This window comes from Leptonotus elevatus, chromosome 15, assembly GCF_054856555.1.
Source record: "Leptonotus elevatus isolate MCC_2025b chromosome 15, RoL_Lele_1.0, whole genome shotgun sequence".
NCBI classification, from domain to species: Eukaryota; Metazoa; Chordata; class Actinopteri; order Syngnathiformes; family Syngnathidae; genus Leptonotus; species Leptonotus elevatus.
The window spans coordinates 10,500,959-10,528,412 of NC_141253.1; the positions used below are offsets into that span (position 1 = coordinate 10,500,959).

Here is a 27,454-nt window from a genome sequence, read left to right on the forward strand (position 1 = left end):
CAACTGAAATGAACGAACAAACTGAAATAAACATTGACGCAAACTTCATTGTTTTGCGGCGTCTGAGATTGAGTTTTTTTCAAAAATGTGATATTAACACTGCACTGGGGACTTGCTTACAAAATGTAGTAAGACTCCACACTTAATTCAATCTGAGAGACTGGTTACATGATTTGGTAGGTCCTCCTGTTTTGGTTAGTAAATAGGTAAAACGGGGCTTGGCAGTTTACTCTTTAATGTTAATGTGTGAATAATAATGTCAGTGAATTGAGGTATTAACAAAATCAGTACCTTATTTCCATAGGGATTATGTCAAATACTGATGTTGTAAAACTAAAATTGCATACAGTATTTGCTAAGGGTGTGATTTGCCTAGTAACTTGCGATTCACTCTATATCACGATTCATAGGTCACGATTCGATTTGATACTGATTAATCCCGATATAGATCTACAAGTCAATTATTGCGATTTTTTTTAAACTCAAATTTAGAAAATACTAATCAGTAAACTTGTAGATTTGTATGAAAATTTCAGGCTTGTAACTGTGAGCCAGTGTATTTGTTATTTAACAAACAGTTTGGAATCTGTTTCATGTTTGAACAGCATTGAAATCAAATTTTAAGGCTTAATGTTCCATTAATATAACATTCTTCCATGCTTAAAGTGGGAACTCTAACCCTAATTAAGACATTTTGTTGAATATTTCCATTAAAAATGTATCTTTAAAAATCTATTTGGCTGCATATTGAATTGATATGAGAATTGTGCACTGTAATATTGTGATATATTGCCAAATAGATTTTTTTAACACCCCTAGTATTTGCTTTTAGTATATTAATATTCCACGTACTTTTACAATTTTATTGTTTATATTTAAATGTATTTTTTCATGTTTCTAAAACAAAGCAATGTTAGGTTTTTGCTGCATGCAAAAAAACAAGTGATTAATTATTAATATTTTTTTTCCAGTTTATCTTTAAATGGAAAGCAATTAATGTAAATGTGTACAAGGAAGAATAATAAGATAACGAAAATTATAAGAATAAGAATGAAAAGAATAATGAGTACTTCGAGAGGGAGTAAATGGATGGATGCGGATGGCACTCACAAAGTCTTATATAAGAAGCCTTGATATTTAGATAATGCCTTGCATTTGTTTGTTTGCCCGTTGTCATGGAGCCTGGCCAATTTTTCCTCGTATAATGTCATTCCATGATGTTCTTTCTCCATTAGCTACAGAACCAGCATAATTAACAGTTGACCATGCATCGGCGCAATGAAGTTTGAATTTTTTATTTTATTTTTTTTAAAGGTCAGAGTATATTGAGAAAATATGTCTAATCATTGTAAGTGCACATGCACACACATTACTCATCTACATCAACATCTGTCATTGGTTTAGTGGCTTGGAATATAAATTAAAAAAAATATCTTAAAAATAATAAAATATTTTCGTTTGCACATCATCATCTGCATACAGCTAGCAAGAGACAGCTGGTGGGCAGTAACTTGAAAAGTCATTTTTTTAAAGACTAAAGTTTGTACAGAACCTTGTGGCACTCCAAGGTTGTAACACACCATGGTGTTTGTGTTATGCACTCTGACACAATGAGTCGTACAAGTGAGTATGAGTCTATCCACTTTAAGGAGTTCTCAGAGAAGTTGAAGTGTCAGTTTAGAATTTATGATTAAGTTTACGAGCGACTGTGGCAAAATTATTTCCAAAGTCTGCAAATAAAGCTCAAATGACATCCCCTTGCGTCAAGCTTGGATTTGACATTTTGCAAGAGTTAGACAGCTGTCTCAGTGGAATGATGATTTCTAAAACCAAATTACAGATTATTCAGTACGGATTTGTGTTTAGATGATGTACAGTATGTGTTATACCGCAACGAGATTATTAGTTATATTTGACGCTGAAGCATACTGGTTTTAAGGATTGTTGTCCGTAAATAAATATACCAAAATGCAGTCATTGATGATATTTGTTGGAAGAATCATGAGAGAATGGTTAGTAGTTGTTAGAAAAATAGTGTCAATAAATACATGTTTGGCTCTAGAACTTTTAAGGCCACCAAGGATGATGCATGGCTACATCTGAGACAGCATTTAGGCTACATTCTCCTGTGTCATTGAAATCTGTAAAAGAGGTAACACAAGCTTTACATTTGTAAATGCTTTACACCAGCTGATACAGTGTGCAGTCGGCCAGTCCTGACTTTTTTTTTCTTCTTTTTATGGATGAAATAAATCCAATAAGTGTAATTAAATCAGATTACTGTGCTTTTGGCTGAAAGCATGTCTGCAGGTCTTTTATTTAAGAAATCCGTAAAACTACCGTTCTAATTTAATGTAGATTAGCGGTCTCCCACCATTTTTACGCCATAGACTGGTTTCACGTCGATTTAATTTGATGGACTGGCATAGAAACAAAAGCAAATGCATGATTAGACCATTACCTCAATGAAATGAATGTAGTTGTTATGGTTAGTAGATTCCTGTGTTTATGTTTGGTCCCATAATTGCTAGAATCTTTCTTTCCTTTTTTTTCGGGAACATGCTTGAAGTGGAATTGCCCCTCGTAGTTGTGGGTGAACATCACAAACGAACAGAAAAGTAAAGACCGCTAGCACTGATTTAATCCGCAGTGCCTCTTTGCTTACCTCAATAAAATATGTTTGTACTAGGGGTGTTAGAAAAAATCGATTCAGCAGTATATCGCGATATTACAGCGCACAATTCTCGAAATCGATCCGATATGCGGCCGAATCGATTTTTAAACATCATTTGTTTATGGGAATATTCAACAAAACGTCTTACTTAAGGTTAGGATTCTCACATTAAGCATGGAAGAATGTTATATTAATGGAACATTAAGCCTTATTTTTATTTTTTTTTCAGTACTGTTCAAACACGAAACAGACTGCAACCTGTTTGTTAAATGCAGTGGCTCAGTTATAAGCCTGAATTTTCAGATCAATAACTACATTTTCATACAAATCTTACAGTGTACATATACAAGTTTACTGATTAGTATTTCTCTGAATTTGAGCAACAAAAAATCGCAATAATCAATTTATAGATTTGCATCGGGATCAATCGGTATCGAATCGAATCGTGACCTATGAATCGTGATACAAATCGAATAGCCAAGTAATAGGCAATGTCACATGTCAGTAAAAGCATAAAAATAAATAAAACTCCCCCCCACCTACATGACAATGGCAGTTTAAAAACACAGCTCTATTTTATTTTATTAGTAAATGCATCTAAACTTCAAGTTCATTATGATGTTTCCTCCATCCAGTTGTAGTTAAGTTAGGACGTGGAGCTTGATTCTGAAGTGCATAAGAACAAATTTACTTCAGGCAATTCAACAGGCTTGCTCTACCCAGAGTGAATATCTGGCGTGAAGATGTGTAAATGGCAGCCCTAAATCGATGGGAAAATTTATGCAGTCAGAAAAGCCCACGTGTGTGCCACACAAGGCAAAATAAAAAATTTAAAAAAGTCCCTCAGTGCTGTAGCCATGTCTCTTGGGTCCTGAATAACTCTGTCCAGCCTCTGGAGCTCCTTCATTTCTGTAAGTATGTCACTGGCGGATGTCAATTTCTTAATATTAGCCTGAATCCTCTTAGAGTTTTCTATGACATTGGGTTTTTATCCATCCATCCATTTTCCAAACTGCTTATTCCTCCCAAAAAAACATTTTTTCGACATGAAATATTTCATAATTGCTTCCTGACATCCATGAAGTTCTTGCTATTATCATTAGCATTTTACTTAACATCATCTTCACAAATGCAAGTATCAGATTTTTAATCCCAGACTCCAACTAGTTGGCTGGCTAGTTGTAGTAGTAGTAGTAGTAGTAGTAATGGCGGTGGTGCCGCGGTAGTGGTAGTTATAGTAGTAGTTGTAGGTGCAGGTCCTTATTTGTCTTGAATGGTGACCAGTCCATAGTGTACATCTCTGCCAAAGTAAGCTTAATCATAACTGCACGATATATCCGACTACAATGCCCACAAAACATACTATTGACACTACTTTGTGTGGAAAACATATTTTCATATTGCGGTAACTGCCAGTGCGCTTGTCGGTGACATTTCACAGAAAAGCCGTGATTAGAAGGGCAAAGCCAATATTTATAGCGGTGTCACAACGGGCAAAGGCTCCAGCATGTTGATAACAAGGCAATAAGAGAGCCTGGACAATGAGCCCCTTGGGGTGACTTTGATTGAGAAAAGAAAAGGGCAGTGTTTGTTATTGCAACAATAGCAAATCCACAGGATGAAGAAATGCATTCACCTTAAACGGTGAGGGTGCGATGGCACAACACGTGATTAGCAATTTGAATCCTTGACAGACCTTCTTTTGCTGTGACATTGAAAGTGATTTATTTAATTGGTTATTCCCTGGGTGACGCCGCATTGGGCTGACCTTTTAACATGAGCGCATACATCCAAGGTAGCTGCGACTGCTTGTTATAGTCTCAAAGCTTAAGTTGAAGTTGCCATGGAGAATATACCAAAGTTGGCTGCAATATATCATCAGAATTCAATCAGAATTCAAAACTGACTCAACCAAACAAAGGCAAATAGAGCAAAGCTACTACGCGACAGCATACATATTCATTTACATTTCAAGTCTGTGGAGAATGTGGCAAATAATAAACTCTTGATGCTTTTGTTTTGCTACGTACAACTGGTTGACACAGGTCGGAATGAAGCCTCCAACCCGGAATGAAAGCGCACAGATGTTCCCATTTGGCGCTTGACACATTAATGTCTGCTACCAGAGTACATCTGCCATCGTTAGCGCATAGGGGAGGAGAAAACAACACGTTTTAAATAGACGTTCTGTATGCCAAGTTTTTTTTTCCATCACTGCTCTGCAAGGGGTGCTCGAATAAAAGGCACTAAGTGAGATTAATTAATAGTCAGACACATAATTATGAGATCGTGGTCTGACAAATGTTGGCAGTTTCTTTTAATATGTGTTAAAAATAATCAATCAATCAATGTCAGTTAAATTATCATGTTTCCTTTGTACGGTCCTTTAATCCAAAGTTTCGCAATCTTTATTGAGCCAAGGGACATATTTTTCATGAGAAAAAAAAAAATCTCGCGCCACACCAAACCAAAATTTGGTATAAAGTACATATGATGAAATAATGATGATCGCGTTTTAATTTACTCAAACATTTACATACTCGGTGTGAAATCTCAGCCTCTTTAATCGGACACAGAACTTGAATTGTCAATTAAGTGAAACTGAATAATTTAAACTATGTGCCATGGCATAGTGATTCTGAATCACTGCTCTAATAGACAGCATGACCCAATTGAAATGTTTCTAACCAAAACAGCAGCACCTACCAAAGCACATAAACAGTCTCTTAGATTAATTACAGTCGAGGTTGTAAAGAAGAGTTAAAAATAATCTTGTGTTATGCCGAGTTGGCATCTTTAGCAACTCAGACATGTGGTCGCTCTGCAATGTTGCACAATGTTTATGTTGCACAGTCTGGCTCTGTTCTTGCCATTTCACAACTTAATAGCTCTTTTTTTTATTTTGAAATAAATTGTAATATGCAACTGATGTTGCCTCATATACGGCAGTGGAGTCAGCAAACACCCCCGGACACTATTTGTAGAAATATGTACGTATGTGAAGTTAATATATTTTGCAATCATATCTTCCCAGAGACCATATTGCTTACTGCAATAAGTGTTTTGTTTTCATTTCCCTATTGCAGCAATTAAGGGTGCATACACTCATAATAATGACTGAAAAAAGAGAAACAATCTAATGCTGTGTTGCTAAATAGATATGAGGCAAAGACGCAATAAAATGATTGCATATAAACAAATCAACAACTATACATTCACAGTACGTTTGCACAAGCGGTTATGAAAATGTGCTGATAAGCTTTCTACCACTGAGTAATTATATTAGTGACGTAAATGCAACTCCTCCACAGTCAAAAGCACACAAGACAATGTGCTGACTATTACAGCCAAACTAAAATAAAATAAAAAGCATGATGAGAATAAATGTACAATGTCATATACAATGTAATGATAAATGATAATCTAATGTAATGATATTATGAGAAAATATATATTTTTTCCAATTTAGAATGTACTGTATGGCTTTTTCCATCAAATAAAAGGTAATAACTAGACTTTATACCGATCTGATCAGCTGGATCGGGATTTGACAATATTTTGCATTGTATGCAATATCAGTGATCATCTGCAATGTCTTAATTTGCCCGATTGATCAGTGACGTCATTGATGGGCTCCATTGATGGGCTGTTTATCATCCCTTTTTGAATATTTTGTTCCCCATGCATTTAAATTGACCTCAATTTTAAGTGCACAGCAAAATTGCCAGTGTTAATTCAACACCTACACAGTTAAAATGAACACTTCAAAAGTGTCTATATTGGTCCACACCAAATACAGTCAAACAACACTTTTGTTAAAAATAACACCTACTTATGACACTGTAAAAGGTTTAAATTACCCTTCAGGAGTTACAATCAATTCACAAAAATGTAACATATATATTTTTCCATCTTCTTATCAAATCAATGACCGATTTTTCAACTTGTTGATGGATGATCATCTGAAAATCCTAATCGTGTAAAACTTAGTAATAACTATCCAACTTTAAAATTGTATTTATTTATTAAACTTTTCCACACAAAGTCAAGAGCTTGCTATTTTCAATGACAAACTTTAAATGTGTCTAAAAAGACAAAGCATTCAAATGAAGTTGAAATGTTAAAAGAAAAAAAATTATGGTATAAGAAAAAAAAAAATAGGAAACATAATTAGTGTTTTTTTTTTTTTTTGCTTGTTGAAATTCTAATTTTGTCATGTTTTGGTTTTCAGCTGTTTCTGTTTTCCCTTGAAGTTGCTGGGGAAACAGCTGGAGGGCGGATCCTGCCAACACAGTTGCTGCCCATTAGGTCATCAGGCCAAAATAAAAGCCTGGCAGCAACAGAGAGGAGTGGCGGGTTATTGCTCCGTGACGCTACTCACCATACCTGACGTTTTGATACTGCTACCTTTCTAGCGGCAATCTTACTTGTTGTTGTGGACACCACTAGTCATTTGACTAGTAGCATTTTCCGTTGATCTACTTTGTATCCCACACTCCTCTCTGTGTTATCCGCCCTCCGGCGTGATCTTGTGTTTTCTTGTTTTTGCCCACGACGTACACCTTTTTTGTAGTCGTCGCCTTTTGTTGAGTAAGCTTTTTGTCCACGTGCTGTGCGCTTTTTGTTGGTTGATTAAAATTGAGTTACTTTCGCCCTGGCTGGGTCTGCTCTTTCCTTTTGGGGTCCAACAAACACTACCCAATCGTGACAAATTTTATTCTTGAAAGTTATGTTTCATATTGAAACCATGTTCCCTCAAATTTTTATTTGAATTTTTTTGCTGTCAGATTATGATTGTATTCTCTTCTTCTTTTTTTTTTTACAGCCTTTTTCTCTTTTCAGAAAATGTAAAAAATTTAAACAAATGTAGCGGAAATGACACTTATAATTGCTTAGTTATAATTGAGTCACAGTTTATCCTGTTAAGTTAAACCTTTATTCTTTTTAAACTTGTTTGTAAAAACAACTCAAGAAATGTGGATACATTTGGACCGCAGTTGATTTAACAATTACTTGAAAGATCGTGTCTTATACTGTAGTGTGAACAACTGGCTGACAGCGATGCATTGTACAAATATTGGAAGGATACAGTTTCACAGAGAAACAAACTGAAAATGGGTCAGGTATTAAATGGTTGTTATTTCTGCAGCACCAGCTATCCCTGAGGACCGTAAAAGCTTATCCCTCATTTCAGAACCCTGGAGTCACAATAGCGTGTTCAAGATTTTTATTTTTTATTTTTTACTTGGCTGAGCTGTCTCTTCACCATTTTTAAAGTGAAGAAAAACATAGTTGAGTTGGACACAACACTTTCTGAATACAAGGTGAAGAGAGACAGATTTGATGAAAAGGTTTGTTCACCAGTAAAAGGAGAAGAAGACATTTTATTTTTCAATCAAGTTTATTTCTAAAGAAGGGTTTGGTGAATGTGCATAGGAAACTGGTGGCGTTCAGTACCTCCAACAAGGTTAAGAACCGCTGCTCTGCAGGGGACCCCCAATGTTCAGTCAGAGAAATTTGGCGCGTACCCCCAGTTAACACAACCAATAGACGTTTCATGTAACAGAAGGAATCAACACAATGCGCATCCTTACAGCCAGCACTGGTCCACCTAATTGTGCTGCGTATACTTCAAGATGTCAACATCTTTTATAATTCAAGCGAGTCATCGAAAAGTGGTGGCGTTAAAACGATCGAATGATTCAGTAAACACAGAGGAAGAAAGTCAAGGACTCTGTTACCACTTAATAACGTGTCCTTCCTTTCCAGAGTATAAACACAAATAAATTACCATTGCACTATTGAATTTAGTACACTCACTAGACACATCTTCGTATGCCAAGTTATTAAGTTCCTTTTTGCAATTCAATGTCCAGTTGTTCATGCTGGAGGTAAGGCAGGGACTTCTCGCTCTCCCACTCTCTCTCTCCCTCCCCAGGGAGCCGAGCCACTGCGACAGCGGCACCGTCCTTGAAGCCATATCAGCGCACCAAACCATGTGATGAGTGCCTTAACTCGGGAATCACAGCAGCTGCGAATGGGAAAACGTGGGACGCGTGCCAGCGAGCCATCTGCAGGAAGTACTTCCATCTCCTCCGCCCCTGTTTTTACCACTACCATAAGTAGAATCAGAATAACCGAACAATGAAGAATATCTTGACATATGCTCATGGTGTCATTCAGAGTGAGGTGAACGGTGCTCTGTAACAAGACGAGTGTCCTCCTTGTGGACTAATGAAGGAAATTAGGCTCTTACTGCTGCCCCAAGTGTACTATTGTCCTCATATCAATGCTCAGTGGGATGGAAATACCTGCACTGTGAAATGACACAGCTGCTGCGTGGAAAGGCTGGCTCATTATAATATAACTATTCCAAACAAAGACTAATTCTCATTCAAATTGAAGGTTATGCCCATCAAACCAAAATGAATGCCATATTCGCTATAAAGCATGCTATAGATTGCTATAATTTCAAAGCAGTTGGGAAGTCGGGCATTGTGAAAGGGTCTGTTTCTTTTTCGGAAATTCTACTAAATTCTGAAAGCAGGATAAGCTACAGTGTAAATGACACAAGATAATCACCAACATATGGGGACAACGTCTGTAAAATTTATATATTTTCAGATGAAAGCGGTTCAATTACCCAGATGCCTTTCGAGTATCTGCAATGACAGACAAATCGTCTTTTCCCCGAAATAGCCACTGTGACTTCCAAGCTGAACCCAAAAGACGGCGCTCCTGCAATGAGGCACATTTCGTGTCCCAGTGAATGAAAGGGCCACTGTAATGCCACACATTGTATTGAAGAAAGGGGAGCACATTAAGTGTGACTTTGCATTAGAAGCGCAAAGAGGCCCGAAGAGGTACTTTCATCAATTCATCACATTCGAGATCTTACAACTTGAAAAGAACGCCTTGCAAAAAAATGAAGTTGTAGAATGAGCACTTTTTGGAAGCAATTTTGTGAATAAAACTCTCTATATTTTCCATATATCTTCAATTAAAATATAAAGGGGTCCAGTAGCAAAGGTTTTTCCAGGGTTTAAGGTCCGAACATCAAAATATTTTGATTTGAATAGCCGACCTGTCAAACTAAATAAAAATGGCCCATTTTGTTTTCCTTTTCACAACATTTATTTGTGATTTTGTAAATAGGATGTTTGATTTTGCATGAAAAAAAAGACAAATCTGTACATACCATAAATGCTATTATTTTAATTCCACTTAAGTGGGAGTAGGCAACCCTGGTCCTCGAGAGCCGCATTCCTGCGCGTTTGGGATGTCTACCTCCTCCATCACAGGTGAGGCTTCTTCAGAGATTGCTGATGAGCAGTTGAATCACCTGTGTTGGAGGAGGGAGACATCTAGAACACGCAGGACTGTGGCTTTCTAGGACCAGGTTTGAGGCTGATCACTGATTAACGAGTTTAAATAAACCGATCACTAAGCCACTCACAAGATTGAGCAAAGGCTGTTAAAAAGTTGTTTTATTGTAATTTACTGTAATTGTGTACTATTTACTACTATCACAAGTATTTCCAAGCATTTTGCTTAACAACGTTTAACAATCTTGTATGCCCCAAGAAAGGAAAAACATGTGTGGAAAGCGGTACAGTTTTGCACTAGAATAGAACCCTCCGGTACTAGGCAACAGTAGAATTGCATCTCCACATTACGAAGCAAAAGAAAAACAACCTGTGAGAAGCTGTCCTTGACACAGAGCAGAAAGTGCAAAAAAACAAATGTGATTTCAAGGCGCAAATGTATGATTGGTAGGAAGTAAGGAAGTGAAAGATGAGAACAATTTCTTCTTTGTATCTTCTCCTGCTGTGTCAACCATTGTAGATGAAGTAGTAAAATACAGGCAAACGACAGGGCCCGTGTCCATCCATCCATTTTCCGAACCACTTATCCTCACAAGGGTTGCGGGCATGCTGGAGCCTATCCCAGGTGTCAATGGGCGGCAGGCGGGGTACTCCCTGAACTGGTCGCCAACCAATCGGAGGGGCCCCTGTCCAGGGTTCATTTTAATACATGCTCCATGCCACCAAAAAATGGACGATGTGATGTAAATAGGCCATATTCTGGATGTGCCTGGTTCTAGGGTTTTTTATTCCCTATAGGCAGCATTCACTTTTGTAGTAGGACAGCATTTGGATAAAACAAATTGTAAACAACTGCATGTTCCCACTAGCTTTCATCACTGGTTAGAAAGTATCCACTCACATCTGCCAAGACACGTTGGCATATTGGCGCCAATAATCGCGAGTGGACTAACCATGACCGCTCCGAGTGTTGACGAGAAATCGTAGAGAGTCGTGTTAGCTAAGTGAAGGTGACTGCTTTTGGGGCCATCACTCAAGCAAAAAGCCTCCACTGCAAGCGGATGATTAAACCCAATAGCAATTTAACAAGCGCAAGTGAGATTGATGGCATAAACAATAGCGCGTCATAGTCACGGAGCCTTTACGAGAGCCGCAAAAACTTTAATCGTAACTCATATAACGCTACTTAGGCAGTATAAATAATGAGCCGCCAGGCCATTAAAAGGAAAAGTGCAATAGTTCCCATGCATATGACAACCACAAAACACCACTGATAGATTGTCCAGTAATGACAATTGTACTGAAGTTATGGTAAAGTGAAGTGAAGGTCAAAAGTAATTTGTTGGTGAAATAATCTCATAGGAAATAATAGAAAAGCAAACAAAAAAATGTGTATTGATATTACAAAACCATCAGATTAAGCAGAATAATGTGTTGCCTGGAGTAGTTGCCATACCATCTTCGGTCCATTGGTTGTTTCAACTATATGAACACACTACAAAGAAAACCAAGGTAACATAACAAAAATGGCTTGTTCAGTTTTAATTTTCCAAGCAATTTGAGCACTGCTGTATTGTTTAAAGAAGAGTTGAGAGTGAAATGTGGTTATAAATGTTATTTTTGAGAGGTTGTAAATGGTAAAAATGTGAATGCTCAAAAGCCAAAAGTTGCAAAAACTTGAGTTTCCCAACCACCTTAGTTTATTTACCAAATAATTAACTTCTCTAATGTTTTGCTTTTACTTTAGCACCCTGAAAGCAGCATGTTAAACGTAAGCGTGACATGGATGTGATTCTTCTGTCCATGGCACAACAAAAACAATTGTTTAAATACAAGACACGCTTTGATTTTAAATAATCGCTAGCGCTAATGCTAAAGTCAACAGAAAATTACAATGACATGTTAGCAGATAGAGTTTTGAGTAGTTGAGTTTTATTATTTAAATATTACGTTTTGAAGTCCTTTGAATAGTAATTTCATTAAGCATGAATCTCTATGAAGAAATTATTGTAATTATTATAATATTCTATAATCATCCAGCCTAAACCCAGATGTTTTCAGTATGAACCAAAAGCAAAGGCACTGTTCTAATTATTTTGGAGGGGAGTGTAGTAGTAGTCTAGCAGCTAACTTTTTAATCCTGACAAAGATATTGTTGAAGAAAAAATTCATTAATTGTAAAAACTAAAAGCTTATATTTGGCATATTGAGCCTATGACTCGATCCACTTAACCCCGGTGCCTCAAAATGAAAGCTTCCCTTGAACAAAGAGCATATTAATGTGCCATATTAGAACAATAAGCTCTAATCACATGTCCAATAATTCTTCATCTAGAAGCTTTAATGTCATATTGAAGGAAAGGGGCCAGCGTGGACTTTTAATTAAACGTATGGTGCAATAAACTGCATGTGTACAGAGGTGACTGAAACAATTAAAGCTGGGAGCAATTAAAAAAGTAGCACGCCGAACATTCATCTCTTCAGTCCGCCGATTCCACAGTTTTCCTCTTCCTCGATGACCGGACGGCCATACATCACCCATGACTGTTTAATTATAAGAAGGCCATTTCAGCCATGTAGGACGTGCTTGGCTGAGAATAGTCTCTCATCCTTACGTAGTGCGCACGCTCGAGAGTAAAACACGGCCGTGGGCCTATGGCCAGCTGGAGCAAGTGAGGCAGGATGATTTAAAAACTGGTACGATCGTCGAGTTTGCTTTTGTTCAGGGGTGGGCAACTTAAAACACCTAGCTAAATTTACACTATGTCCCCAGAGGCTACGTTAGCCCAGTTTGGTCAAAACGTAGAGAGACATGGAAGTTTGGCCAATTTCCTATCTGTTTTCAAGTCCAACTGTCACGTGAGGTGCAAGATTTGGATCCAAACGCAGACAAGACACGGGAGTTGGGAAACAGTCTTTTTTACACAAAAACACAAAGTAACAACAGAGTTAGGCTGGAGGCAGAACACATGGAACACAAATATATTGAAGAAACGCTTGCGTGGAAGAAAGATAACTCACGCTAGGGCAAACAATGTTTGTATATGACAGAATAAAGGCATATACAGCAAAATAAGACTGGCCAGACAAAATTAGAGTGACTAATACAGGACCTTAGCAGCTGCATAGCAACTAAAACATCATCATTGTAAGGGACATAGCAACTGCATAGCAACTACAAAATAACAGTGATTAGACAAAATACAACAGGATCATAGCGAATGCATAAATGACATCATCATCATCATAAGGCATAAGCACACTCCCAATTAAGAGTACCTACACAAAAAAGAGTGACCAAATACAGGACCATAGCAACTGCGTAACAACTGACATCAGCAGCAGCCTAAGGCACATAGCAACTGTATATCAACTAGAAACTAAGCGTGACTACATCAAATAAGAGTGACTAATACAGGACCATAGCGACTGCATAGCAACTGCAAAATAAAAGTGATTGGCCAAAGTAAGAGTGACTAATACAGGACCATAGCAACTGATATCATCATTATCATCATCAACACTATAAGGAACAAATCAATTGCATAGCAGCTACAAAATAAGAGTGATTAGACAAAGTAAGAGGGACTAATACACGGCATAGAAACTGATACCATCATTATCATCAGCATAAGGAACATACCAACTGCATAAAAACTACAAAATAAGAGTTACTACACAAAATAAGAGTGACCAAAACAGGACCATCTCAAATGCATTGAAACTGACATCCTCATCATCATCATCATAAGGAGCATAGCAACTGCTTAGAAACTACAAAATAAGAGTGACTAATACAGGACCATAGCAACTGACACCATCATCACAAGGGACAACTACAGGACCATACACAATGACACAACCCAAAACACAGTCATAAAACCAGCAACGTTTTCAGTTTTACATTGGGTCACAAGGGTAGCTGTTGCCGAGTCCTGGAGGCTCAACGGCCCACTTCAGTTTTGCACAAGAGCTACCACAGATGTCAGTATGTTGCCCTGGCTCATTCTGGTGGGTTCACTTAGGAAGGTCGGAGCATGTTTGCATCTACGCTACAAAAATAAGGTATGAAAACAATGTAATTAATTTGAATCTGAAGCTACTTCTCCATTATGTTCCCGGCGACCAGAGCAGCCACATTTCAAGCCACTGAGGATAAAAATGTATTTTGTAGAATTTAACTCCACAGAAAGGTAACAGGTCTTGAAAAGGAATTATAGTTGTTATCACAAAGTGAAATGTATTCATCTTTTGTAATATGTATTGTTTTTAATTTAGCTTTAAAAGAAAATCATAATTCAGCCTGTAGCATTGAGCTCCACAGAGGTAGTAATAAGTTGATAAGAGCTTCTTTATTTCCTTCAAAAACAAATGTATTCAACATTTAATTACAAATAATAATTAAATAGAGTGCCGCCGGGAAAGAATGGGACAGCTGTTCTCTTCTGTTCTGTGCTGTGCTATGATCGGCCAGTGTTTCTTTGTGGGTAGTGAGTATAAAGTATAAGTATAAAGTTCCGGTAGATCGTATGAAACCTCAGAAGATGTTTAGTAATGTAGTAAAGGAAATACTATTTTATTGTATATTTGGGCAACATAAATCCTGACCTCCCAGTGAACTCAAAGCCCCCACAGCCCACACACACGAATGACTAAAATCTTCATTTTCCGAATTTTTGAATCTTAGGAATTGAGGGTGGATTTTGATTACCCGGATCAAAAGTGCAGGTCTGACTTCCTTCCAGAAATTAACTGATTGCTTTTTTTAGAAATTACATTACTTGTCATTCTCTGCTCTCTGTCGATGCGTAAAATGACTCAAATATTATGAATCATCAAATAACAAATTACATGAGGTACAGAATGCTGCTAATCTGTCAATTCTGTAACAGCCAGTTCAGACAATCACAAAAACATTAAACAATTTTTTAATTTATACACCCCGGACAAAAAACTCAACTTTTACCATGACTAACTAAATGTATGAACAAGTTAGATTCATATTTTGTAATCATTATTGTTCTTATAATAAACTACCATTCATTCCGAACACATTCTTCTACGGAAAAACTCCATGTGACAGCTAGTAGAGAACACAAAATTGGGCCTGTTCCTTTAGGAACATGAAATTTAGTTGGCATGACTAATGGGGAGGCACAACATTTTTTAAGAACACATAGCTAAAAAGACATAGGAAGTCGTTTTGGTTTGAAGTGGCCATTTTAGGGAAGATTTGGTCGTTTCTGGGGCGCCTGCAGATTTTGTCCAATCACTACTAAATTTGAACCACATGTACTTCACACATGGGCAACTCTAAATTTGCTTTTCAATCTAACAGAAAGAAAGAAAAAAAAAGTACCTGATTTTTTATAGTTCGATTTTTGGCTTCAAAATGCTGATATTAAACGGCTGTCAGGAGTCAAACGGAGTTTGACTTAAAATTGAATTGGTCGTGTTTACATGTCAAGTGCTCTGGTAATGTAATGGAACATACAGCTGCATTTCGTGCAGAGGCCACGGGTTTGAATTCCAGCCAGAACCCAAACAACCAGCCACTGCCGGTCCCAAGCCCAGAAAAAAGAAAAAGAAAAAGTGGATTGTTTTAGGGAGGGCATCAAGCATAAATTCTGTGCCAAAACAAATCGAGTGTGACTCACTGTGGTGACCCCTGAGGCACAAGACAAAGGTCACAACAACAACATGACACAAGTTTGGTCATTAGTACCAAAGATGCTATACTATGTTAGCTTGTTAGCTGCCGGAGTGCGTCAGAAGGAATTTTCCCTCCATCCTGCACCATCCCAAAATGACGTATATCACCAACTTCTCCACTTTGTGGGTGTCAATAAGCACAGCGGGCATTTATACAGTATATTGTTTTCCCAACATGAAAAACAAATTGTGCAAGTTTAAATAAAGCACAGCTAAATAATACTTCATATTCACAAAGATTTAGTGTTATTGGTGCGACAGGATTTAAAGCATTGAGGAAATAGAAATGAGTTATTCAAAGTCCCATCTTTAAAGACGACGACTGTTCCAGAGTGTCGGAATTCCAATGCAGGAATTGGGACTGAAACCCATTGAAGAATCACACAGAGGCAGTCGGAATTGTAAAGTGTGGCTGTTTGGCCCAGCAGCCCGAAGGTGTCCTCTGGCGATTCGAGTGAACATCATTATGCCTGCTACTGTCAGTTCAGGACCTGACTGCAGTGTGAGGACTCTATTTTTCTAGACAGTCAACTGTCAGTCATGCAATCTTTCTCTCCAACTCTCTTCCTTCACTCCCACCATCCTCCTGTTTCTCGCACTTTAGCCCCCCCCCCCTCCCCCCACAGGTCACGCTACAGGGCCAGCCTGAACACGGGATGAAGTGACAACATTGACAATTTGATTTGTACTTCAATTGACATTTTGGTGACTGAAAAGGGTTTTGACACTACAGTTTATCGGGATAATCAATGTTTTCATGGTTTATAATAAAATATGAATGTCAGGGCAATATTTCAAGATGAAAGGATTTGATATGATGATGAACTAGGATAGTTCTGGCCATAGGTGTCATGTCAGCTCTCTGGTCTTATGTTTTTTGTTTTGTTTTGTAGGGGGGGGGGGGCAGATCTACCTGAGACACACCTGCTGCTTGTTAGCAATCAGGCTGCTTTAAAAGGCAGCTGAACCAGCTTGTTAGTTGTCAGACTATTGGCTTGCTCACCTCTGTGTTGCAACTGTTCGTCTTGACACTTCACTTGACCTTGTCTTGTTTCCTCGTATTTTTTACAAGTGCATTTTGTAGCCTAATTTTCCTTGCTCTTTTTTTGCAAGGACATTTTGTTAGTTATTGTTTCCATGTTTGTACGTGTGCTTTCTGTCTATTTTCGCCCCTTGCCGTTTGGTAAGCATTTTCTGTTTAAACTTTTCAAAATAATCTTTTGTAAACATTTATTTGTCTGTGTTTCTGGAATTCACACATCTCATTTTTGACAAAAGGAAGCTTCATTTCTTAGTTGTCTTTGTTTAATATTATTGTTGTTGCTGCTGTTATTTTTATTATCCATCCATCCATTCTCTTAACCGCTTATTCCTCACAAGGGTCGCAGGGATTTTTATTATTATTGTTGTAGTAGTAGCAGCAGTACCGAAATGTTGTGCTAAATCATTCTAGCAACTAAATCTTGTTTGTGGAAATTATTAAAAATTCATCATCATCGTTCTAGATATTTGTTTATAGTTTGTAGTAGTAGAACTATTATTATTATTATTATGCATGGGTGAGTATTGATACCAGGTATCGGGCCAATACATTCCTTATTTTAAGATATCAGTACTTCCAACAGTGGCCGATACCAATATCGGCCGCCCACTTGTGACCGATTTACAAGCATGAACTAGAAATTAGAAATGTGAAAAATATAAAATTGTCCTATGGATAAAATTACCCTAAAAAAGTGCAACACAGGCAGTGAATAATACTGTAGTCAAATCCATGGAGACAATTCACTTTATGCACCAAAAGTTACTGAACCAAAAAAATATTTTGTCATTTCAAGTACAAAGGGTAATTTCAAAATATCCATATAAGAAATGTTACCATGTTTTATGTAATGTCATGTCTGTAGTTAAAGCATTGAGTAAAGTTATATTTTTATTGATTCATTTTAGTGTGTTCCTTCCTATTTATTTCCTTCCTTTCCCCTAAACAAATAACTACGGTATATGGAATAATATGCAACTTTTTCCTACTTACCATTACCGAGATGTGCAGCAGATGCAAGTGGTCGTGCTTGACTTGCACTGGTTCCCGCGCAGAGGCCTGCGTAGTCTGGGCCACCGCCTCCGACTCAGTCATGGACACATGGAAGCAAAGTGTCCCGTTCTCCAGCCACTGCTGCTTCCAGTGCACCTGGGAAATGTCTTGCCCCGTCCCTGAAATCTCTGCAAAGTGACAGAGCGCATACAAAAAACAAAAGGCAGGTGTTTAGAAATTGACATTCAACTGGGCTCATTAGAGTAGTTTAGTGATGTGACGTGGTATTTTCCAACGCTACGTTCAAACTCAGAACATCGCAGTAGCCGAATAATCTGATTAGAACAGTCATAAACACTGGTTCAGGAGGAATTATCGTCAAACGTCGCCATGCGAAAAATCTGCATGGTGATAAAGATTCCGTAGTCTGTATTAGTCAGAGATTTATCTGTGTTTGAGTAAATCAAAAAATGGTTCAAATGTAAAAATATGAATCACATTTATCTTCATATCATATCTGATGTTCTTGATGGAAGATTATCCCCTAATAGGATGACAATTGCCAAATCAGGCTCAATTAATTGCCTGTCTGCTGCAGTTGCAGGCACGCCATCTCTGCATCAGTGTCGTCGTCCTTATCTGCATTAATCACTGCACAATTGAAGATCGTATAAAAAATAATTAGCGTTGGGCCGGTGTCTTTACGCAGATATCGGAAAAGGACTGGAACCTTTTAAAAGCATTAATCAAGACGTACTAGTGAACATCACTGCCAAAGCATGGAATGCTTTGTCGGTTTTGAAAGAATATTGTTCAGGAAAAGAAGTGTCCATGGGAAAAAAAGAATATCTCGCGGTGATATGAGGGCATATTGACAAATCTCTCACCAAAAAGTTTAATTTGAGGTTGTTGCAAAGCGGATTTTGGCTCGGTGGTTAGGAGTGAGCGTTAACAAGTCATACTTAAACCGTGATGCTTGGACATGTGGAATTTACAGTACCACATTTTAATAAATAAATTATCAGTTGTAATGTTTCGGTTCTGCGGGGTTGGGATTTTGTTTGTTTTTGAGTTTGATTGTTGTCTTTTGTCTGTGGTTAGTGTTTTGTATGTGTTCCTAGTCCAGCTGTGTGTGTTTTCCACTCCCCGTGTGGTCAACCAATCAGTGCCCTCAGCCAATTGTGTCTTCCCCAGTTGTCTGGTCAAGTAATTAGCGGGGGTGTAATTAGTTTGTAGGGTTTGTTCAGTCAGTGTGGGTGCATTGTTGGTCAATGGTTCTCAGCCCCGATCCTCAAGTACCCCTAGCCACGTCTTCAAGCTATTGCCAAGCTACAGCCACTCCACAGGCAGTCAAGTCAAGCCAAGTCACTCCCCGTTGAGGCAAGTCCGGTCCTGTCACACCACGCTCGGTTCAATCCAGTCACGTCCAGTTCTGTCACATCACGTTCGGTTCAGTCAAGTCTAGTTTAGTCAAAGTCTTGGATTTCCTACCCACTTTTCTTGTCAATAAACCACCCTACGTTTACTCATTACTTCTGTTTGATCACTGACTCTCCTTGCATTTGGGTCCACATATCCCACTACGCCTCAAAACCGTAACAACAGTTACTTACTGAATTGTATGGTTCAGACAATGGCAAACAAAAGACTAAATCTCACTAATCTTACTTGAATCTCAAGATTTCTAAAAGGGCAAAGAGGTAGAGGAGCAGCAGCAAGCAGGGCCTTAGTTGGGAGACAACGCAATGTGTTGGTGCATGATGCGGTATTCTGTCATGCGGGTGACAAGGGAGCAGACATCTGTGACATCCATCAGCGGGGCAGGTGGCAAATGACAAATGTCGCCGAATGCGGCTGGTTATTAACCTTCTGACTCTAGGCTACTGCGTCAGGAGAGGCTAAGCCGAGCTCTACCTTGAGGCGCAGGCAGGGTGCATGGTGGGAGTCGGTCATGTCAGCAAATGACCAAGCCTATCTATTACAATCAGAAGGACAGCAGTCAATTGTGTGGATTAATGGTATCTTGGAGCAATTCTGGCAAAATAAATAAATGGCCGCGGTGTTCTGCTTAGCACAACACTGGCATGGAAACAGGAGTTCCAACTACTCAGATTGATTATACCAATCCAAACATATTTGTTGATTTAAAAAAATCATCCAAAACATCATGTATCCTTTATTAGCTTATGCCTCTTACACAGAGCTCAGCATAGGTTGGACATTTTGCCGTGGCTAAACTAGGGTCTGTTGTAATGTATAGAATACTTGTCTAACAACAACAATTGCAAAAGGACAGGCGATGGGAGTGTTAAGCTTCCCTGGTTGACTTTATCCCCCATTTTGGGTTAGGGTGAATTTTCAGCAGTATATAAAAAATGCAGACAGGCGTCATTGGTTACAAGTAGTGTTGAAAACATTCGTTATCATTGCCCCTAAGACAAAATAGATGAAATATTGTATTTTACAAGTTCTATTACATGGATTTTATACACGGGCACCATGTAATCTCTGATATTATCTCAGAGGCAAAAAATCTCCGGGTCCACTCCAAATCCATTTCGTGTCTGTGCTGTTTAAACAGAGGAGCATCACAGGAAAAGCATTGAACATTTTACAGGCGGTGTAAATCGGGCTTGTGATATTACCTCCCTTCTCCTCAACTCAAAATGTGTACTCCCTGTCTCCGGGTAGATTTTATACTTCTGATTTGTGTCCATTATTATAACGACACCTGAAAAACAGTTGGAAAATGGTGGCTTTTACAGAGAGTTTGAATGGGCTTCTGATGATAAATCCAAAGACGGAAAATATTCAGGTAAATGTTAGCCTCCACCTACCATTCCTTCTTTGAATTTTATTTTTTAATTGTCAATTTTGTAAATTGTAATCCCTCCAAAAATAGAAAAGTTATCTTTAGATTTCGTATGTGTTAAATACAAATATCCTGGACGGATATTTTAGCATTAATTCATCTTTCATTACATGTAATGTTCAGAAGGTGAAATTTCTACCACCGTAATAAGCCTGCTAGACGTTCTGCGCTTTTGCTGACTACAGCGTATGATCAAATTTTGTGGCGTGTGAAGACATCAAAACCCAAAACCCCCACAGGTAAAGCTGATTCTTTTTTCTGTGCTTAGTGGGGAATGACGGCACGCCGATCAGTCCTTCACCCAGCCCACATTAAGATAAGCATTTTATGCCAGTGAGATGTGCCTGTGCCTTATAACTTTAACACTCTTGTCAAATCCGCTGCGGAATGTAGCGCGGCTGGCTTTAAATAACTTGTCATTTGGATCCAAATTAAAAATAATTTGCCTGTGAAAAAAAGCAGGAGATTCAAATGTAACAAATCCAGTCAGCCAAATTTCTAGCTGTGTATTATCTACTCTATGTTTATACATGAGATGGCTGAAGTTCACTAAGAGTGCCATTTACAAATAAAATAGGTGTGTGTGTGTGTGTGTGTGTGTGTGTGTGTGTGAGCGTGTCCTTGTATTTTTGAGTCCTGTCGCTGGGCTCCAAGCCAGACTTCACCAGGATAAAAGGTATGCGTGGCCTCAAGGCCTGCTTGTAATTCATTAGCAGGACCATTATTAACGTGTATGTGTGTGTGTGCGTGTGTAAACCAGATTGAGTCCAAGGACAAGCCACAGGAACCCATTAGTGAACTTTTCTTGGAATACTTGGTTGGCATGTCGATCATTGATAATTCATGGTTTGCCAGGGAATGAGATTTCATTCATAATGAGCTAAAGGGTGGATCAGCATGCATGCTTAAAAGTCAGGAGATCTGGGTTTGAATTTCCAGGACCCTATTTGACAAGCGGGAGAGAAAAATGACATATTGGTGCAAATGAACTGAAAATATGCGTAGACTTTACACAGATCTGATGAATCGGATCTGCAGAGTTCATGCAAAATCGGAGATCAGTTATAATGTATAGAGTAAATTTGAGGTATTTGTGGGCCTGGTTTATCCAATCTGTAAAGTAAATAAACAAGTTGTTTCAATAGATTGGATAGTCGGTGATGGCCTCATCTAACAAGCTACTTTGAAGGAGCTTGTGTTCTTGCATTCAGTTTTTAATAAATAAGCATGCCAAAATGCTCTGTATCGTTTTTCACCAATTTATTTGAAATAATGTTGACCTTCGGCTGTCTGTGTGATCTAGTAGACACATTACAGCCGTTGGTGTCGGTGAGAGGCCTGTCAGAGTGTGTCAGCCGAATCGGACGGTGACAGTTATCAAAGTGGTCTGAGCGAGCAATATGATGAATCACCCTCATGGGGGCGCTGGACTTACTACAGCCTCTGGAATGTGCGAGAGGAAATGCGTTTGAGTCTTTGGGAGCATGCAGTCTAGGCAAGATTTGATCCCACCAAGAGTGCATAGATTTCATGAAGGTGGCTAAGTGACACATTTTAGTCGATTGGAGCATCTGAGAGCAGCCTTAACTAAATCAAATGCAAAAATAACTAACAACCTTTTAACTTCAATAATAACATGAAAAATGACAACGGCTGCTTTGACATTATAAATGTGTCACTGTTCTGACTTGGGAGTATATATTTTTTGAAACCTTTCAAAATAAAATGTCCAGCTGTGTGAATCCAAAAGTTCTGCTTAATCGTGAACAGCTCTGTATGTGGGTGCACATCTCCTCCTACATGCCCCAAAATACCAAAACACAGATGGCAGCATTTAAAAAAATAAAAATAAAAACAAAGACAAAAGCACAAATGTGATGCATATTTCCTGCAATTACACAAATGACTTTAACGAGCAGATAAGGGACACAATATATGACTGAGTACTACTCAAATTGCTATCTTGCTAGCATATTAGCATTTAATTTGGCCCTTAAGTATTTTAATTATGTGTGTATTATTTTACATTACATTAAGTAAGCACTTTCTGTATACAAGTTGCCATGTTGGTATTTGTCCATTTTAATTTGAAATCCTATCTCCCTACAGGGTATGATATTAAATCCTAAATGAGCTGCCTAAGTTATTTCTGTACTGAAGTTGTCATCTTGGTATATATTTATATTTGATCATGAATTGTATAAGAAAATGTATGCCTGCATTATAGTGACAAACACTGTGTTTGTTTTTGTAATTGTTTTCCTTATCGTTGCCGGGGGGAAAAAAAGCTTCAATTTTGCTCTGAACTTAAAAAGACTTTTAAAAGTAAAGAATAAAGAGTGCAGTAAGATGCAGTGAGGGATTATGAGATCAGCTTTTCAAATTTGAGTTATGCTGACAAAATGTGTTTGACTCAGGAATATCTCCCGTGCCCACACTGAGGACTTAGCAGCACTAAGAAGGCTTTATGAAGGATTGTGTCCAAGCTTTTTACATATATTCCTTTCACTTTGTTTTAAAGGACAATGGAAGCAGTTGCTGCATGTGTCTCTGCTGTTTGAAAAATGAGTTAGCACCATTTTTTTTTTATCCTAATTGACTGGCTCTAGTATTTTCTTTACTCAGGCTACATTGCTATAAAAAACGTTTTGGGTAAACCTAAAACGCACTATAAACCTTCGACAGTAAATGTCCAACTGTACTAAACAAGATTTTTCTAAATTGACATTATGCCTCCACACGTTGTTAGCATGCTAACATTTAGCATTGCAAGGGTTTCTATTATTATTAGAGCCAAAAGTTGAAGTTGTTCTACAGGACAAGCCCAACTCACAGCAAATGAAACACAAATGACAGGTTGCAAGTAAGCAAACATATAGCAAACCCATGGGAAAAACATTATACTGTAACTATATTATTGATATTCATACAGTAGCTAACGTCATATTGTTCTTTAGACAGCAAATTTCAGTGAATGAACAAGATGCTTCAAGTAATAACTAATTAACAATGATGCTCATTAACAATCATTTGAATTGGCTTTTTTTTAACGTTTATTTATGTAAGTTGTATTTCCTAAAATTTACCTTTTTAACACAATAAATCTAACAAAATTAATATTAGCAATGGGCGAGTACGATACCTGGTAATGCTATCGGGCTGATACCCAGCCTTATTTCAAGGTATCAGTACTCGCAATTTCATGCAATTTCAAGGGAAAATGCTCAAATTTGCTGTCCCTGTTTTTTTGGAGGGACATTTTATATATCAAGAGCCCCAGTGGTGTCAATAATTGGTATACATATATGTTAGTACTTTAGACCTGAGTACTACTACTGGTATCAGTATGGAAAAAAAGTGGTATCGAACATCTATATTAATATTTTTACAAAATGTGCTTTTTTCCCCCCTTTTTTTTTGGTCTTTCGGCAGCAAACTATTTAAGCGTGAATCAATAGTTCCGTTCCGTTCTGTTCCGTCTTCAATTCCGCTTATCCGGGGTCGGGTCGCGGGGGCAGCAGCTTTAGCAGGGAAGCCCAGACTTCCCTCTCCTCAGCCACTTCAGCCAGCTCCTCCGATGGGATCCCAAGGCGTTCCCAAGCCAGCCGTGAGACGTAGTCTCTCCAGCGTGTCCTGGGTCGTCCCCGGGGCCTCCTGCCGGTAGAACATGCCCGGAACACCTCCCCAAGGAGGCGCCCAGGAGGCATCCGAACCAGATGCCCCAGCCACCTCAACTGGTTCCTCTCAACGTGGAGGAGTAGCGGCTCGACGCTGAGTCCCTCCCGAATGACCGAGCTTCTCACCCTATCTCTAAGGGAGAGCCCGGACACCCTGCGGAGGAAACTCATTTCGGCCGCTTGTATCCGGGATCTCGTTCTTTCGGTCATGACCCACAGCTCGTGACCATAGGTGAGGACAGGAACGTAGATCGACCGATAAATCGAGAGCTTTGCCTTTCGGCTCAGCTCCTTCTTCACCACAACGGACCGATACAGCGTCCGCATCACTGCAGACGCTGCACCGATCCGTCTGTCGATCTCCCGCTCTAACCTACCCTCACTCGTGAACAAGACCCCAAGATACTTGAACTCCTCCACTTGGGGCAGGACCTCATCCCCGACCCGCAGAGAGCACTCCACCCTTTTCCGACTGAGGACCATGGTCTCGGATTTGGAGGTGCTGATCCTCATCCCAACCGCTTCACACTCGGCTGCAAACCGCTCCAGTGAGAGCTGGAGATCACGGCTTGAAGAAGCCAGCAGCACCACATCATCTGCAAAAAGCAGATATGCGATGTTGAGGCCACCAAACCGGACCCCCTCGACACTCCGGCTGCGCCTAGAAATTCTGTCCATAAAAATTACGAACAGAATCGGTGACAAAGGGCAACCTTGACGGAGTCCGACCCTCACAGGAAACGAATTCGACTTACTGCCGGCAATGCGGACCAAACTCTGACATCGGTTGTACAGGGACCGAATAGCCCGTATCAGGGGGCCCGGTACCCCATACTCCCGAAGCACCCCCCACAGGACTCCCCGAGGGACACGGTCAAACGCTTTCTCCATGTCCACAAAACACATGTGGACTGGTTGGGCGAACTCCCACGCACCCTCAAGGATCCTGCCGAGGGTGTAGAGCTAGTCCACTGTTCCACGGCCGGGACGAAAACCACACTGCTCCTCCTGAATCCGAGATTCAACTTCCCGACGGATCCTCCTCTGCAGCACCCCCGAATAGACCTTACCTGGGAGGCTGAGGAGTGTGATCCCTCTAAAGTTGGAACACACCCTCCGGTCCCCCTTCTTAAAAAGAGGAACCACCACCCCGGTCTGCCAATCCAGAGGCACTGTCCCTGATGTCCACGCGATGTTGTAGAGACGTGTCAACCACGACAGCCCCACTACATCCAGAGCCTTTAGGAACTCCGGGCGAACCTCATCCACCCCCGAGGCCCTGCCACCGAGAAGCTTTCCAACCACTTCAGTGACTTCGACCCCAGAGATAGGGGGGCCCACCTCAGAGTCCCCAGACCCTGCTTCCTCAAAGGAAGGCGTGTTGGTGGAATTGAGGAGGTCTTCGAAGTATTCTCCCCACCGATTCACGATGTCCCAAGTCGAGGTCAACAGCACCCCATCTCCACTATACACAGTGTTAATGGTGCACTGCTTTCCCCTCCTGAGACGCCGGATGGTGGACCAGAATTTCCTTGAAGCCGTCCGGAAGTCGTTCTCCATGGCCTCACCGAACTCCTCCCATGTCCGAGTTTTGCCTCAGCGACCACCGAAGCCGCATTCCGCTTGGCCAGCCGGTACCTGTCAGCAGCCTCCGGAGTCCCACAGGCCAAAAAGGCCCAATAGGACTCCTTCTTCAGCTTGACGGCATCCCTTACCGCTGGTGTCCACCAGCGGGTTCGAGGATTGCCGCCCCGACAGGCACCAACCACCTTACGGCCACAGCTCCGATCGGCCGCTTCAACAATGGAAGCACGGAACATGGTCCATTCCGACTCAACGTCCCCCGCCTCCCCCGGGACAACGGAGAAGCTCTGCCGGAGGTGGGCGTTGAAACTCTTTCTGACAGGGGATTCTGCCAGACGTTCCCAGCAGACCCTCACAATACGTTTGGGCCTGCCTGGTCGGACCAGCATCTTACCCCGCCATCGGAGCCAACACACCACCAGGTGGTGATCAGTTGACAGCTCCGCCCCTCTCTTAACCCGAGTGTCCAACACATACGGCCGCAAATCCGATGACACGACTACAAAGTCGATCATCGAACTGCGGCCTAGGGTGTCCTGGTGCCAAGTGCACATGTGGACACCCTTGTGCTTGAACATGGTGTTCGTTATGGTCAGTCCGTGACGAGCACAGAAGTCCAACAACAAAACACCGCTCGGGTTTCGATCGGGGGGGCCGTTCCTCCCAATCACGCCCCTCCAGGTCTCACTATCATTACCCACGTGAGCGTTGAAGTCCCCCAGCAGAACGAGGGAGTCCCCGGGGGGAGCGCTCTCCAGCACACCCTCCAAGGACTCCAGAAAGGGTGGGTACTCTGAGCTGTTGTTCGGTGCATAAGCACAAACAACAGTCAGGACCCGTCCCCCCACCCGTAGGCGGAGGGAGGCTACCCTCTCGTTCACCGGGGTAAACCCCAACGCACAGGCGCCCAGCCGGGGGGCAATGAGTATGCCCACACCTGCTCTGCGCCTCTCACCGTGGGCAACTCCAGAGTGGAAGAGGGTCCAGCCCCTCTCGAGAGGATTGGTACCAGAACCCAAGCCGTGTGTGGAGGTGAGTCCGACTATATCTAGTCGGAACTTCTCAGCCTCGCACATCAGCTCGGGCTCCTTCCCTGTCAGAGAGGTGACATTCCATGTCCCCAGAACTAGCTTCAGTAGCCGAGGGTCGGACCGCCAAGGCCCCCGCCTTTGGCTGCCACCCAGCTCACTGCGCACCCGACCCCTTTGGCCCCTTCCACCGGTGGTGAGCCCATGGGAGGGGGGACCCACGTTGCCTTTTCGGGCTGTGCCCGGCCGGGCCCCATGGGTGTAGGCCCATGAATCAATAGTGCCTCTGATTATTGCAGGCATGTTGCCAGTTGCAATTAATCAGAAATTAATTTCACAATTAATATATTCTTAATCAATTAATACAGTGTTGATTTGAAATCTACATAGGTGGGTGGACTCCGGCGGTGGGGATGGGAGGCGGGTTGGACAGGAGGTGAGTCTCAGCCCTGTTACTACGTCTCCTCTAGCCTCACGATCCACAAGTGAGTGGCGGCGAACTAACGTTATATGCGGTATATCCTGTCGCGACACGTTAATTAAATTT

The 27,454-nt window shown here is 40.4% G+C and overlaps 1 protein-coding gene across 3 annotated transcripts in view; it reads right to left on the minus strand.

The window, feature by feature from the left end:
- Positions 1-27,454, minus strand: part of astn2 (astrotactin 2) — a 229,487-nt gene that overhangs the window by 158,289 nt on the left and 43,744 nt on the right. For 2 of the 3 annotated variants that reach the window (XM_086096391.1, XM_086096390.1), the window contains exon 2: positions 17,747-17,934. In XM_086096391.1, the coding sequence (XP_085952517.1) occupies positions 17,747-17,934 (188 nt within the window). The remainder of the gene's footprint in view (positions 1-17,746; positions 17,935-27,454) is intronic. The other variant, XM_086096392.1, reaches the window with a different exon arrangement.